Genomic DNA, 16,757 nt, shown 5'->3' with positions numbered 1-16,757 from the left:
GCCACAGGAACTTCCAGGCTGGAGACTGCATGGAGGTGCTGGGGTGTGGGGGCCCCCGGAGATGGCCTGGGAGCTCTACACATGCGCTGCCCCCAAATCTTGACCCATGATCTTGACAAGGGTGCCTATCTCTTCCATGAGCTGTTACAATAAACAGTAATTGTAAGTAAAGCACCCTCTGGGTTCTGGGTCAGTCTAGTGAATTATTGAACCCAAGGGAAGGGGTTCTGGGAACCCCTGAATTTGTAGTTGGGGTGTCCAAAGCATTCCCACTAGCACCTGAAGTGGAGGTGGTCCCGCAGGACTGTCTGTGACATGGGGGTCTTTGCTAACTCTGGGAAGTGTTAGAATCAACTTAACACGCTGGACTCCCAGGAGGTCCTGGAGAATTAGGGAACCGATCGCTGTAGGAGAGATGACTCAGTCCCCATCCTCATCGGGTTGTTGACATTCATCTTGGATGTCCTGGCAGTTCTGACACTGCCAGGAGGCCGGGACACTCTCCCAGCCTCAGTGGAGAGACTGATACAGGAGCAGCACTGAGCAGTCAGGACGGGTCCTCCTCCACACAGCCCGCCTGGCAGAACCACCCTCGTCGCTCACCTGGGTGGTGACCACAAACTGTAGTGGGTTTCCCTGCCTCTGCTCCTGTCCTCCACACTGCAGCTGGAGGGATCCTTTTACAAAGGAAGTCAGATCATGCCTCTCCCCGCAGTGGGCCCCCATCTCCTTCACGCTTCCTCCTTAACTGTGACTTCAGCTCCCTGGCCCTAAGTCCCTCCCCGCCAGCCCACCAGCCTCCTCCCTGTTCTTGGAACATTCCAGGCAGCACCCACCTACAAGATCTACAAGGTCTGGAACATTCTTCCCCTAAAGAGCTTGTGACTAATTCCCTCACCTCCTTCAAGTGTCTGCTCAAATGTCATCTCCAAGAGGTTCATCTTGACTATCCTATTTAAAACTGTGAGTGACACATGTTCCTATGAAACCCCATAGACTCCCACCTCCTTTTCATGCTCACCGGTCTTTTGTTCCATCATATGAGGTACGACTTAGCGACTAAACAACAACAAAAATGAGGTACCCTGTAATTTAATTATGTATTAGGTTTATTGTATACTTTCTGTCTTCCCCCTGTTAGAGTAGAAAATTCAGCAGAGTCAATACCTACACCCATTTCATTCCCTTACATATTCTAAAAGCCTGGCCTAATAAATGCCTCTCACATGTTAGCTGAAAGAATGACTTTGTGATGAGTAGGACCCTATAGGGTCTTCGCAGAACAGACCTCCCCCACTGTCTCGGCAGGTCCTCCACCTGCCCTTGTCTGTAGAAAAACTGTAGACTCTTATGCTTTCCCTGAGTCCCAAAGAGTAAATTTAACCAGAGAAGTGAAAAATGCAGGAGGAAAGGAAACAGTCAAGCAAGACAAAATAATAGTTTAGTTGTTGGACAAAGTTGAAGATCTCTAGTTCCACCTCAAGGGCTGTAGAGGATATTCTGAACCATGTCCTTTGAAATGTTTTGCAGCTGCTGAATGAAACCCCACCAGGTGGGAGAAGTTAACTGCATGCTGTCCACAAGCACACAGACCCCAGATGAGTTGAAACCATGTTGATGATGTTGACCCCGAATACCTCACCATCAACAAAATCAGAAGAAAGGTCCATGAGCTGACCACACGCCCCACGTCCCCCTCCCTCACCCTGTCTTTATGAACCTGTCCCTGAAAGCTTTCAGGGAGGTCAGACTTAAGCACCAGCTGCCTGGACTCCTCTCCTGCAGTGAACGCTGCCCTTTCCTTCACCTCGACCCTGGGGTCAGCACACTCACTTTACTGCATGTGGGCAAGAGGATTCATTTGGTTCACTAACAGTTAGTGTGGAGGGTCCTAACTGAAAGGCTGCCATGCAGTCCCCTGGGAAGGTGGACACTGGACACCAGATGTGTCTCTGGAGGAGGAGAGGCCGGTTTAGCCAGGCTGGACTTGTACCTGACCATTGCTCTCTCTCTCTCCTTGACCAAACTTCAGAAGCTCCTCTGAGGCCTGTTTACAATGAGTCTCATCCATGGGCTTTGTCTTTGAACAGCCTGGCCCAGTTTTAGCAAGAATCCTGCTGTCAGTGTAGTGAGACCTCCTCCCCCTTGAGGTCTGAGTAACCTCCACGTCTGACCAAAGTCCTCCCCACCCACCCTTGACACCTGAGCACCCTGGCCTGCTGTTAGCAAGTCAGTTCAGCCGGGGTCCCTGCCCTTGATGCCTCATTAATTTGCCATCCACTGACTCCCCTCTGTCTGCTCATTGGCTATAAAGGCCCAGCTCTCTATGCTGTATTCTGAGTTAAGCCAGATCTCTTCCACAATTGCAATAGGTTATCAAATCCTAAGTAAAGGCTTCCTTACTATTTCAGTAAGTGTCAGGGTAATTTTTTCTTTAACCAACACTGTGAGTTTGAACAAGTCACACAACTTCAGTTTTCTCATCTCATCAATCCACTAACATAGGATCTCGTAGACATTGTCACCAGCCTGAATCAACCCCAAATGGACCAAGCGCTTTAGCACCCTGTACCTAGAACTGTTTCTTCAGCTCCCTAGGGGACAGGTGCCCCAAATCTGGTCCACCTCTCCATATCCTGGAAACTGCTCTTTGCATGGCAACACACTGACACTCCAGAGGTCCCCTGGACACAACAGAAGGAAACCAATCCCAAAGCAGCCTTCAACAAGGGTGACCAGGGACTTCCCTGATGGTCCAGTGGCTAAGACTCCACACTCGGGGGACCCAGGTTCCATCCCTGGTCAAGGAACTAGAGCCCACATGCAACTAAGAGTTCACATACTGTAACTACAGAGTTCGCATGCTGCAACTAAGACGCAGTGCAGCTAAACTAATTTTTTTTAAAAAAATGAGTAATACCAACTCAATTTTTAGTTTAATATTCAGATGGTATAGTCAATAATATACCTGCTTTTATCTTAGTGTAACATTTTATATTGCTTATCACATAGATAATCTTCTTTTCCTGAATACCCACATAAAGCCAGTGGGCTGGGAAGGCTTTGCGCGTTAACGCAGTGGGTAAGAACAAGCCCCATGGCCCACACACGCCCCTTGAGCACTCATGATACAGTGCCCAAGATCAAGCCCACCCCAGATCCTTTTTAGTTTTAAAAATTATTATCTTGCCCCCTGAACAAAAAGACCAGGCAATCAAGTTTTACACAGTAAGGGTCGTAATGAGACAAGTTTTAAATATCTTAATAAAAATGTGTTTATAAAATAATCTTAAGATGCTTTGATTATGAACACATACTCTATGTATTAATAAATGCTGCTGTATGCAGTCACTGACATTTTAGCTCTAAGGAAATTGTAAGTTCTGAGGAAATTCTAAAGAGCCCAAAACCTACAGGATGTAAATCTCTGCAAAGATATTCTCAAAGTTAATTTATACTTTGTTCTAGCTATAAATAGACTTGAGCACCTAGTGACCCCAAAGATGATCCAATCTGTTGGGTTTTTTTCACTGTCTCTTAGATGCTTCAAGTCAATCTTAATTGTTGAAAATATATACTTAGTGTCAGCATAAAAGAGTCTCACTGCTATTTAAAATAAATTCATACATGAAATTATTTCTAACAAATCTGCTAATTGATAAACTGAATGAAAATGAGTTCACATTTAAATAGAAAAAAAATCTATTTTCAAAACAAGAGGAAAGCACTATATGGAAGCAGTTTAGAAGGCAAAGAAAAAGAAAGAAAGAAAGAAAAAATCCACAGAAAATACTGTGATACCACTTGTATGGTGCTATATAAGGGTTCCTCTCTCAAGCTTAAACAATTTAGTGTCAGAAATAGCGAGAACATTCATCTCAGATGACTTCTTATAATATTAGAAATAATCAAAAGTTCCAGTTTGTCAAAACTCAAACCCATTAAGTACAAAGACTTCTGTACCTGTGTTATTCTCACATATGAATGACAATCAGTCACAAGTTAATACTGATTTGTTAAGAAGCATGTTCTATTGAAAAAGTTACTCTTGAACTTCCTGTGTCTAAAGAATAAAGGTTTTCAAAAGGTAAATGAGAAAAACAAATATTGGGTCTTCCCAATGTTTCAAATTGGAAAGCCAAATTTAAAAAGTTCTTTTATTTGTCGATGTCATTGGATGTGAGGACTTACCTGGTCTCTATGGCCCTAACTTTTCGATTATTGAACACACTATTTGAATACAGCCATCAAAAATCAATCAAAGAGTATTTTGTTTTAAGAAAAAAGGAAAACAGAGAAATTTAAGGGGTAATTCTACATATCACTGATACTATCTATTTTTGCATATACCCTCAAGCTTATAAAATAGGTTCCTATAAAATAGCAACTAAATTTGTGAAAAGGAGCAAATGTTATCTTTTATCTTCATAGTTTATAAAGGAAAAGCAGAAAGTCCTCTCTCTTCTCTCAGCTTATCTGATACAATGCCAAGTACTTGACAGTTGTTATTTAATATTTTCCAAAAATCACAGGCCAGTGGAAGGCACCCATACATACATTTTATGAGGGAGAAAACAGGACACATCGAGTCAATTGTCCACAGTAAGAGCCACACCAGGAAACAGAACCCAGAACCATCTGGGAAATGGAAGGAGTGATTGCCACCACAGTACAAGTATCACCCACACAATCCCCATTAGAACCAGCGTGTCTGGGGTTGATTCACTTTCACCTTGAGAGAGCTTCCCTCTGTTTTTGCCAACATATGTCTCCTATGGGAAAACCCAGCAAGACTTGAATCTCAGTGCAAAGTGCCGTAATTTAAAACATTCACTCATTTACCTATTATCCTGGGTCTCCATTATCACTTGTCCTGGAATATCTGTCTGGGAAAACCATGAAAATATTTTTCCTCCTTCCAAGTTGTTCCTGTAAGCGTGGACGCCAGTCCAGCTCGCCTGGCCGGCGGAAGGGCTGTTTTCCCCTCAGCGTCCATTCATCATCTGATGTGGGAAAGCATCGCTGTGTTCGGTATTTGCGCTCCTCACAGCAGGGCTGTCCCGTCCGTGTCGCCTCCCTGGGTTACGCCTGCTGATCAGCAGCCCACGGGCCTTCTCCAGGTAAAATTGATCAGCTAATGGGTTCTGGCTTTTCCCCAAAGCAAAGAGGAGCTATTTTCATCTGAGAACCTTCTGTATATCTTTCTGCAGGAGGTGGGGAAGATGCTGTGGATGTTCTTGGGCCCTGTGATCCTCGCCCTCATCTCAGCAGATGTATGATACTCCCTGGCGAGCGCCCTTCTCCTTGCTCTGGTGACACCTGCATCTTGGTATCACTTCTGGGATCCTGAAAGAAAACCAAGGAAGGGTAAAAAAGGAGTAGGGGAAAGTCCTCCCAGTAAAGGCACAGATGAGGCAGCTCCTCGTGGCCGACAGCCACGGTGCTGAGCTCCAGGGACTTTCTAATTATAAGCTGCTGGTTGTGTCGGAGCCCTGCCTAGGAGCATGGCACCTGGTCTCCACTCACCACTGGCAGACACACATTGTAACCGCACATGGCCGTCGCTATAAATAAAAACACGCCTACTTAACTTGGTTCCATGTTCTCACTCCTCATTCCCCCAGCATTTCTCCTCATCCCTCCAGTTCCCTGGCTTCTTCCAAGTGGAATATGTGCTTCGCACAATGTACCTTTTCTCAGGAACAGCACCCCAAGACCCAAGCCTGTGACTTTACACATTATAACTCACATCTGAAAGTGAAACATCTATGCTTAATAAAAGAGTATTTTACTAGCAATATACTTAAGAACCATGGGTGCCTGCAACAGCCTAACACGTTAAGAAATAAACCAGAAGGAAAAAAAAACAATGACAAACTTTGACAACCAGGCTAAGTCAGAGGGATGCATGAGACTGAATTTCCTACCCACTCCTGCAAGTATCATGGTTACAAATCCTTTCTAATATCCAAGGCACCCTCTTAGACATGATGGCATTTCTTTGGGGGAGACAGCTGTGTGAAAGCAGGAACCTTTCACACATCTGTGAAACACCAACCTAAGAAACACCAACTTGGCTGGTGGTGAGGGGAGACCAGGTGCCATGTTCCTAGGCAGGGCTCTGATGCAACCAGCAGTTTATAATTAGAAAGTCCCTGGAGCTCAGAACCAAGGAGCTTAGAAACACGGAGCTAAGTGGTGGTGTTTCAGATGCTCGACTAGGAAGTGAGGGGTGGAAAACAAGAAAACCAGCTGCTGACTTATTCTGTTTTTGCTACCCAGCAATGTTGCCTTGTAGACAAAAGTAATATAGAGATCATAATCTAAGCTATATTTAGATCACTAGGGATTCTTGGATTCATGAAAATCCAGGGAAGAAACTGAAGATTCACTGAAAATTCTTCCCCAAACACTTCCCTAGTGACTTGGTATCATAAAAATATCCCTGGGTACCATGAGTGAGTGAGATTAATTGAAACAAACCCATCCAAAATCTTATTCCTCTTTTATATGAAATCATATAGCAAATGGGCTTCCCTAGTGGCTCAGATGGTAAAGAATCCACCTGCAGTGTGGGAGACCTGGGTTCGATCCCTGGGTTGGGAAGATCCCCTGGAGAAGGGAAAGGCTACCCACTCCAGTATTCTGGCCTGGAGAATTCCATGGACTGTATAGTCCATGGGGCTGCAAAGAGTCAGACACAACTGAGATACTATCACTTTCATTTTCATTTTCTGTCATCTGGGATGTTAACCAACCTCGTATCACCTGGCACATTTGATAAACTTGCTAAACAGCAAAGAGACTCATGGCAAATTATTATAACTTTCCTCCAGATGGACAATGGATCATCATTACAAAAAAATAAGAAAAAACAATCTTTGGGTCGTTTTTCCTAAATAACTCTGAGCTGCAATGAATGCACATTACATGCGTTTTTTTGCCATCATTTCTAGCACGATACAGCGACTTTCCCCAGCATATTATTATGGTCAGGATACCGTCTTTCTCCTGACCCCTACTGTGCTGCCATCTGAACAGTTTTGTTGAAGGGAGAAATGCACTGAAGATGTGCCCCCCTGTATCCATGCTGAGACCCAAGGACAACCATGTCCTAACCGCTCATGACCGCTCACTAGCAATCCCATCTTCAGTTTTAGTATCACTTCTGTTATGAACATCTGACCCACAATTTGGAATTCCAGAAACTATTTCCCTTTTTTGGATACTGAGCCATTTGTGCATGTGTGTGCCCAGGACTTGTCTTACTCCCTGATTATTCAAAGCTCATCCTCTGTGGCTGAACAACTATACTTGCTAGTGACCATGCAAGTGGGTAAAAGAAGGCAGTGAACTGCCTGGGACATCAGTTTCCCACATGGTAGTCACAGATTATAGTCATTTCATAATGTTTCTCATATTTGAGATGAAGCATACCATTCTGAGGATCTTTGGCCTACTATGTATCACCTCTTTGATTATTTACTTAATGTTTTTCTTTCTTAAAATAACTCTCTACTTAAATAAATGCATTATAAATGGAAACTTTCCACCCACAATATAAATGGAAACCCAGTACCACCTTCCACAAATAGAGGGTAGCTCTAAAAATAAACAAAAGGAACACAAAAGTAATCTTATTAAATTCTGGTTGAAGCAAGTGCCCATGAAAAACACTGAGGCTTTGACTTGCTCCTTCTTCATTATAGAGGGGGTTTTGTAGATTTATGGGACATTTATTGCCTTCAATAATTTCATTCAGGAAAATGAATGACTGAAAATTAAGAATCCATTTCAAGACTTTAGAAAAAAGATTATGGGGATAAATCCAAAGAAAATAAGATTGAGAGTAGATAAGAGTAGAATTAACAAAATAGAAAACAAAGATACAATGGAAAGTGAGTTATTTTAAAAGTCTAATAAAATTGGCCAATTTGCAGCAAGACTGATCAAGATAAAATAAGTAACATACATAATATATACATATATATAGGGATGAAAATGGGATGCATCAGGAATTTAAAAGATAACAGAATATTATTTTTTAAATTTCATTTATTTATTTATTTTTGCTCATGCCCATGTGGCTTGCAAGATCTTACATCTCCTACCAGGAAGTGGCTACATTCTGTGCTTCCCAGGTGGCGCTAGTGGTAGAGAACCTGCCTGCCAATGCAGGAGGTGCAAGAGACATGGGTTCGATCCCTGGGTCAGGAAGATCCCCTGGAGTAGGGAATGGCAACCCACTCCAGTATTCTTGACTGGAAAATCCCATAGACAAGAGGAGCCTGTCCAGCTACAGTCCATGGGGTCCTACAGTCCATGGGGTCACAAAGAGTCGGACATGACTGAAGTGACTTAGCATGTCACCAGGAATTGAACTCAGACCCTCGGCAGTGAAAGTGCAGAGTCCTAACCACTGGACCACCAGGGAATCCCCTAAAAATAACTCTAAGGTAATGAATTTTCAAACTTTGAAAATAGACAAATTATTAGAAAAATATAAAGTACCAGACAAATTCAAGAAACAAGTCAATCCAAAACAGTTTCATTCACTGATATTTAAAATCTCTCCAAAGGGAAAACATTAGGCTAGATGGTTTTACTGGAAAGATGTACCAAATATTCAATAAGCAAGGTAACTCTAAAACAACAAAGTCTACCAGAAAACATAAAAACAGACAATATGCCCAAATAATGTCATCTTTCTGATAATATTCCCAAATCCAGTTATCTAAACCAGATTGGCACAGTATGCAAAAGGAAAATTACTGACAAATGTCATTCATAAACACAAATACAAAAATTCTAAATACATATTAGCAAGCTGAATGCAGCATATATAGTATAATAATACAAGATAATAGTCTATGACCAAATTGATTGGGCTTATCAGAGGATCAAATTCCATACCCATTAAAGACCTTCTGTCAAATAGGAAAGAAAACAAACATTTAGTAAAGAGGAAATAGATGGGAACTTCTTAATGAGCAAACCTCACACTGGGCTATCTCTGTCTAGTAAACATTTCACTGGACAGGGACAGGAGGTGGGGGGAATCATCACCTTTCACAGGTGGGACATTCAAAAAGTATTTCAGACAAGTCAACAGAATTAATGATAGAGTTGATCCAGATTACTGATAGAAGTTCAACTGTATTTCTACATACCAGCAAAAGTTTTTTTAAGGTATTTTTAGAGACAACCATTTATAATATCAAGGGAAAAAAAGTTACCTTGGAATAATTATAACAAAAAACTTGCATAAAAATTTTACGTAGAAAATCTATAAACTTGAACAAAAGACACCCTTTAAACGTGGTGATATGTACATGATACAGGGCAGGAAGGCTCAATATCACTGAAATATCCCCTCTCCTCCAATTGGTCTTTTAATTCAAAGACATTCCAATCAAAATCCCAACAACCTTTCAAAATAAAATTTGAAATTCTAAAAGTTCTATGGGAAAACAAGGGGATAAGAATAAAGACAGTCCTTCAGAAGTATGAGGGGAAAGATTTGCTTTGCTAAATAGCAAACTGTAAAAAAAACTGTAATACCTGAGTTGGTAGGGTATTCAAACAGAAACAATCAAAAGGTTATAAAGCTCAGAAACAGATCCTTGCATTAATGGAAACTTGATACGTGACAGAGGTGTTGGTAGAGTACAGTGGGGAAAGCTGGACCATTCAAGAAATGTTACTGGGACAAGTGCTTACCCACCTGGAAATAGAAACCTGTTTGAACCTCACAGTGCACACAAGTATCAATTCCAGGGGATTAAGGGCATAAGTGAGACAATCACACCGTAAAGTTTCTAGGAAGAAATATAACCCAATATCCTCATGACCTCAGGGTAGAAATGAACTCCTTAAACAGCAGATAGAAAGCACGAACCACAGAAGAAAAAGATGACTACATTCAAACCACATTAAAAAGATGAACATCTCAAGCTACAAACATCAGGAGAACATACTTGCCACACAGATAATCAACAGAGAACTCTTGAAAATAAAAAAGAAACTACCTCAAAGGAAAGTGGGCAAAAGAGTCTAATTTATACATACTCTTTTGCATGCATAGTATTTCCATTTAATAATGGTAAAAATTAAACGTCTACTATATTGTGTCTCCAGCATGAGATAATGTTGAAAATACATTTATAACATGATAGAGTAGTACATAATGACATCTTTGTTTGAAGTAGTATCTTTAATATCTTTCATTTATTATCATAATAGCTGTTCATTAAGAATGAGGTACAGATGGACTAATAGACTCAACATAACAAGGTTTTTAAAAAGAGGAAAGAAAGGGGAGGGGAGGCAAGCAGAGAAGAGATTTGCAGAAAGGGTCACCCTTGCATTGCAACCTCATTTTATTGCCTTTGTGAGGAGCATCTATTCATTCCCTAAACACGACTCATGCCCTCTCTTTTTATCAAGGTATGCACCCAAGGCCTTGTGAAACTTCCCTGAGAACTTACTCCCCAAGCATTCAAAGTATTCCTCAGGGTTCCCAAGACCCCCTCAGTACCAATAGATCCTTCTTCATTCATATGAAATTCTGCACATGGTATTTAAATAATACTATTTATTTAATAGTACTAAATAGGGGAGAAAAATTTGCTACCTCCAACTGTATCTCTTTGGCCTGAGAATGAATTTGGGCTGATAAGCCACATAGATGGACCTGGAGGTTATCATACTAAGTTAAGTAAGTCAGAAAGGAAAAGACAAATACCGTATGACATCACTTATATGTGGACTCTAAAATGTCACACAAGTGGACTTATTTACGAAACAGACTGATAGATGTAGAGAACAGACCTGTGGTTGTTAACAGAAAGGGCAGTCAGGGAGGGATGGACTGGGAGTTTGGGGTTAGTAGATGCAAACTAGGACTTCCCTCATAGCTCAGTCGGTAAAGAATCTGTCTGCAATGCCGGAGACCCGGGTTCGATTTCTGGGTTGGGAAGATCCTCTGGAGAAGCAAATGGCAACCCACTCCAGTATTCTCACCTGGAGAATCCCATGGACAGAGGAGCATGGCAGGCATTCATGGGATCACAGCTGTTGGACACGACTTAGCAACTAAATCACCAGAGATGCAAACCATTATATATAGGATGGATAAACTACAAGGTCCTACTGTGATATACATATATATATATATATGTGATATATATGTATATATATAAAATATCCTGTGGTAAACCATGACGGAAAAGAAGATGAAAAAATATATATATACATATTTATGAATGTATAATTGAATCACTTTATCACCTAAGGACTGATTTCCCTTAGGATTGACTAGTTGGATCTCCTTACAGTCCAAGGGCCTCTCAAGAATCTTCTCCAACAACACAGTTCAAAAGCATCAATTCTTTGGCGCTCAGCTTTCTCTATGGTCCTTCTTTCACATCCATACATGACTACTGGAAAATTTAGGCTGATGCTTTGTAAGGCCCCAAAGACTCAGGAAGAAGCTCTGACCTTCTCAGTAACTATCTAAAGGAACGCAGAGTGTCTATTCCAGGATGGGCCATCACCGTGCAGAACTGTGGTATGAACTAGGCACATGGACAGGGAGGACCCTGCAGAGTCTGTCTGCTGCAATTCACCCATGTCCCATTGTTGCTGCCTGGTCCAGCAAACAGCTGTTTACCAACGTTTGCTTTCCTATCTTCGGGTCAGTTGCCTTCCTCCCCTTTGAAGTCCCAAACCACTACTGCCATTACCCTGTCTTTAGCTGAAGATGGTACTTAAGTTGAGGGCTCTGGCCATTTCAGTGAACTATTCAGTTCCTGGGTCTCTCCATGTGTCTGTGTTTGTCACTCAATCATGTCTGACTCTTTGCAACCCCATGGACTGTAGCCCGCCAGGCTCCTCTGTCCATAGGATTTTCTAGTCAAGACTACTGGAATGGGTTGCCATTTCTTTCTTAAGGGGATCCTCCCAACCCAGGGATTGAACCTGGGTCTCCTGCATTGCAGGCAGATTCTTTCTATCTGAGCCAGACTCCTTAATAAAATTTTGTTTGATTTTCTCACCTTAATCCTCAGACAAAGCAGCAGAACTTAGAAGGTAAACGAAAATTTCTTCCATATAGTTTCCTCATTTTACAGGTTAAGACACCAAAGCTAAAAGAGGTTAGAGGCTGTGCCCTACACCCTATGGGCAAGAGAAGGGGACAAGATGACAGATGTCCTCAGGACCTGTCAATGTCGGTTTACTGAGATGTTAGCTCTGCAGGTGGGTTGCGAGGCAGCAAGTGAGTCACACCTTCAAGAGCATCTGGGGACACCAGGAAGTGACCCAGCCCCAGCAGACCTCTCTGCCCCAGGTAGGGGATTTCAACAATAAACCAGGCTACTTTCACAAAATAACACTGAAAAACATAGAGCACATCAACATTTACAAAGCCTTTGTTACATATTACTTTACTTATTCTCATGATTACTCTGTGCAATCCAAGATCAAAATATGTAGACAAAAGAAATATTAAAATGTCTTAATTCTCAGTATGTGATTCACACACACACACTCACACCTTTATTCAGTTCAACAAATATCCATTTCTTGGTGTGCAGTGGCCAAACAGTATATATATGCAGATAAATGAACACATCTCTCCCTATAATTAAGTGTACGTGTGTGTGTGTGTGTGTGTGTGTGTGTGTGTGTTAGTCGTTCAGTTATGTCTGACTCTTTGTGACCCCACGGACTGTAGCCCACCAGGCTTCTCTGTCTGTGGGATTCTCCAGGCAAGAATACTAGAGTGGATTGCCATTCCCTTCTCCAAATTAAGTGTATATTTATTGCTATTTCATCCTTATTGTTTTAAACTACAGAAATGTTTTGTTCCTTGCTGACTACCACTATATAGGATTTTTATACTCTATGTTTAACGTTTCTATTGTATACAAATCTCCATCTGATAATGAATCCATTTTTGAGTGCTTCAGTATACCACACGTTTACTTCTATAAATCCTTTACAATGACAATACATGGAAGATAAAAGCTACTAGCCTTTCTTATGGCATCTAATATGATTGAACAGCAGCCTAATGCAATTTTAAACATAAGAAATATAAACATTCAAACTATCCATACTAATAAATTTGAAAGTTCCTCAATAAGAAAAATCAGATTAATCATGATATGTTAAATCTAGGGTTTTTCTTTTTACTGCTTTCATGATAACTTTGTCTTTATTTCATTAACATGGTCAAGAATATTAGAATATCCTAAATTCTGAGTACAGTGGAAATGTTACTGATAGTAAAACTGTAATGTAGTGTGGTAAGATTACCTTGCAGAGGTGCAGTGTTTTTAATTTGTTAGAGTGATTTCATAGATACTGTCTTGTTTCAGTCTCATAACAGCCTAATGAATTGGTAGGAAATTATTAATTTCATTTTACAGTTAAGGAAATTGGTGTCCAGGAGAGTCAAGCACCATCTCAAGGACTTAAACTAAGGCTTTTACTCCATCTCTTACCTTAGTCCTGCTATTGACTGCCTGACACAATAAAGACACTGAACTATTACATCCTTCTCTGCCCATACGTTTCCCCAAAGGGGAAGTAAGCTGCCCCTCTCGTATCACTGAAGGTGGATGCCACGGCTTGGGAATCACATAATCTCTCGTGCCCCACCTTCCTCACGGTGGCCCAGGACAGTCTGCCCCATCCACGCAGAGTCATCGAAAAGATGGGCCTGAGCGACCTCTACAAGTACCTAATGAACTGCAGGCCAGTCCCGCACATACGAGACGCCAGTCTTTGCTCATGGAATATTCTCTAACACACGAAGGGACATGACAAGCTCACGGCCTCTGCCCACTGACCCTTGTCCTTCTCTGATGCATCAGGGACCAAACAGTTGGTAGCCTACAACGGCGATTAGGGAACCGGCCTGGCGGTCGGCCCTGGCCAGCTGTGGAATCCACACATTTGGCCTCGTCGCCCAAAGCCACTGCCCACGGCTAATACAAGCACAGCGTGTCCATCCAGCTAAAACACCCTGCTTTGGCAGCCCAGCTCTCCCATAGCAGGTGGGGTTGGCACCATACATGATCTCATTCAAGGAGCAGGAAAGAAGCATGCCAGCTCCACTTAACCAAGGCGAACATTTCTTTGAGTTGCTCTACTTGAAACAGAAACAGACCGGACACCCAGGTTTTAAATCATGACCACGTGACTGAGGGTCGTGTCTGAGGAAGTGGGGATTCGAGGGGGCCCCTCCTCCTTCACTGTTCTGAACAACCCTGAGCTCTACCTGTCTCAACTGCGCCAGTCTCCCTAGAAACAGTCTTTTCACCCCTTTATAGCAAAGACTCAAGCCAGAAGAGCCTTCAGAGACCTCCTGCAAATAGAACACACATTCCTCTAAAGATGATAATTAAAAATCAGCATTACTTTTCATCATGCTTGACCAGACACATTCACACACAGCTAAATCCTCTATGATATGCTGAAAAATTCACCCTTGAAAGTCCCTAATGTTACAGAAACAAGGAGCCAGTGCACACAGACTCCTGACCCACAGGAGCCTCCACTGGAATTACCCTGGGAATAACAGTACTGCTCTCCTTGCTGTCAGAGCAAAACATGAGTCAGCACAGACTTGAAAAAGGCATCTTCGCAAAACAGAGAAGTCAGATTCATTCACCTTGTAAATCAAGAGCCCAAAATGTAAGACAAGGGAAGAACTGCAGCTGTTATTAATAACTGCCTGGGCACGGTCTACTGTAGAGAAGGTCATGGTCACTACAGCCATTACGTGACCCCAGATAAACATCCCTGAAATGGAATATTTACATAATATGCTTTACAGAGCCCAGACGTGGAGTTAAAGGTGACAGATACTTATTATGTAGGGTGTTTGAGGGTGTGTCCCGTGTGCCTGCTCAGTCGTGTCCGACTCTTTGCGGCCCCATGGACTGCAGGCTCCTCTGTCCATGGGGATTCTCCAGGCAAGAGTACTGGATTGGGTTGCCATTTCCTTCTCCATGGGATCTTTCCAACCCAGGGATTGAACCCGTGTCTTAAGTCTGCTGCAGTGCAGGCAGATCTTTACCACTGGCACCACCTGGGAAGCCCTCATGTGTGTGTGTGTGTGTGTGTGTGCGGTTGAAGATTTCCAGTAGAATGTACTCCAGAAAAAATATCATATATCAAATCTAATAAGAAAAATGTATACATTATCCCCTCAAGTGTCCCAAGGGTTCTCTTCCGTGTTGTACAAACCTTCCTCGTCTTTGCAAGGAGGTCCTCCAGAATGTCTTGTTCACCTTTGCCTCCCCTGGTCAGATGCAAGGCCGTGGATACAGAAGGTATTCAATAGAGAATGAATCATTTCATCACTCTGGCCATTTCCAGGTAACAAGAGACATCTATACTTTCACAGCGTGTCTTGAATCCAGTGGATCTAGTCTTAGCTTTTGGTCCATCAGAGGGCAGAGCTAATTGTTGGAGACAAGGATTTAGAGGGGCTACCACTGGAATAAGCTCCCCGGAGTCTCAGATTGACCTTTAAAAAGTTCAATTATCTTCCAAGTTTATACAAAACTGATATGCCGTATGGGTGAATTGTATAATATGTGAATGATATCTCAATAAAACTGTTACTTTTTTTTAGATTTTTTTTTAATGTGGACTATTTTTAAAGTCTTTATTGAATTCATTACAATACTGCTTCTGTTTTATGTTTTGGTGTTTTGGCCCCGAGGATCGTAGCTCCCAGGCCAGAGATGGAACCCACACCACCCGCACTGGAACGTGAAGTCTTAATCACTGGACCACTGGGGAAGTCCCTCAATAAAGCTTTTAAAAATCACATATTAAAAATAGATTATATGAATGAAATAGATCTCATTTGATATTATCTAATATTATTATTATCTGACTTTTTGATGGGAAAAGTAATATGCACTCATTCACTGGAAAACCCAAGTTTCTCTAGAAGCCTGGGGGTGGGGACTTTGCCCACCTGACACCTGACAGTGGTGGGGTGAGGTGAGGGGTGCGGTCATTGAGCAATTAGTCCATTTAAGGAGGAGGAAATTGAGCCTCTGTGGGATGAAGCATCAGAGCTAGTCTCACATGGAGTCAGTTTTAAACCATGTTTATCTGACTCCAAATAAATATATTTAAAATCTTGGGTATTTTTTTTTTCAGTCATTAGCAGGGCCTCTGGGGAACATGAGGTGACTGGGACACACTCTTCAGGATCAGAACCTTCTTAGGATAATCATAGGGTTTAAACCTTTCATAGACAAAAGCTTTAGTCAATAAACCCAAGGAGATGCTTGGCATGTTATACAAAATTGACAAAGATTGGATGTAATTTATATTGTAAGTTTAGAAACCTAACAAATTAGTATCTTTATGCCCAATGAAATGAAATGAAATGTTAGTCACTCAGTTGTGTCCAACTCTTTTTGACCCCATGGACTGTAGCCCACCAGGCTCCTGGGTCCATGGGATTCTCCAGGCAAGAATACTGGAGTGGGTTGCCATTTCCTTCTCCAATGAAGTAACCATTATTTGTCAAGTAAGGTTCTGCTTATATAAGGGTGCCAGATTTAGCAAGTAAAAATATGCCTAGTTAAATCTGAATTTCAAACAAATAATTTTTTTTAGATTATGTTTATCTTATACAATAGTTTCTGTAATTCCATCTGGTAACCCTATTAGGACTTTTTTAGTGGTTAAATGCATCATTGCGTTAAAAACAAGGAGAAAGA

General features: G+C 41.8%; 1 protein-coding gene across 1 annotated transcript in view; it reads right to left on the bottom strand.

The window, feature by feature from the left end:
- SACS (sacsin molecular chaperone) overlaps positions 1-16,757 on the bottom strand; it is a 75,256-nt gene that overhangs the window by 55,303 nt on the left and 3,196 nt on the right. The window contains exon 2 of the mRNA XM_061133420.1: positions 4,843-5,346. Coding sequence (XP_060989403.1) covers positions 4,843-4,862 — 20 coding nt within the window. The 5' untranslated portion in view covers positions 4,863-5,346. The remainder of the gene's footprint in view (positions 1-4,842; positions 5,347-16,757) is intronic.

The sequence above is a fragment of the Dama dama genome, chromosome 30 (genome assembly GCF_033118175.1).
Source record: "Dama dama isolate Ldn47 chromosome 30, ASM3311817v1, whole genome shotgun sequence".
NCBI classification, from domain to species: domain Eukaryota; kingdom Metazoa; phylum Chordata; class Mammalia; order Artiodactyla; family Cervidae; genus Dama; species Dama dama.
The sequence above is the reverse complement of the archived record's forward strand: the minus strand, read 5'-3'. Positions and strand labels throughout refer to the sequence as shown.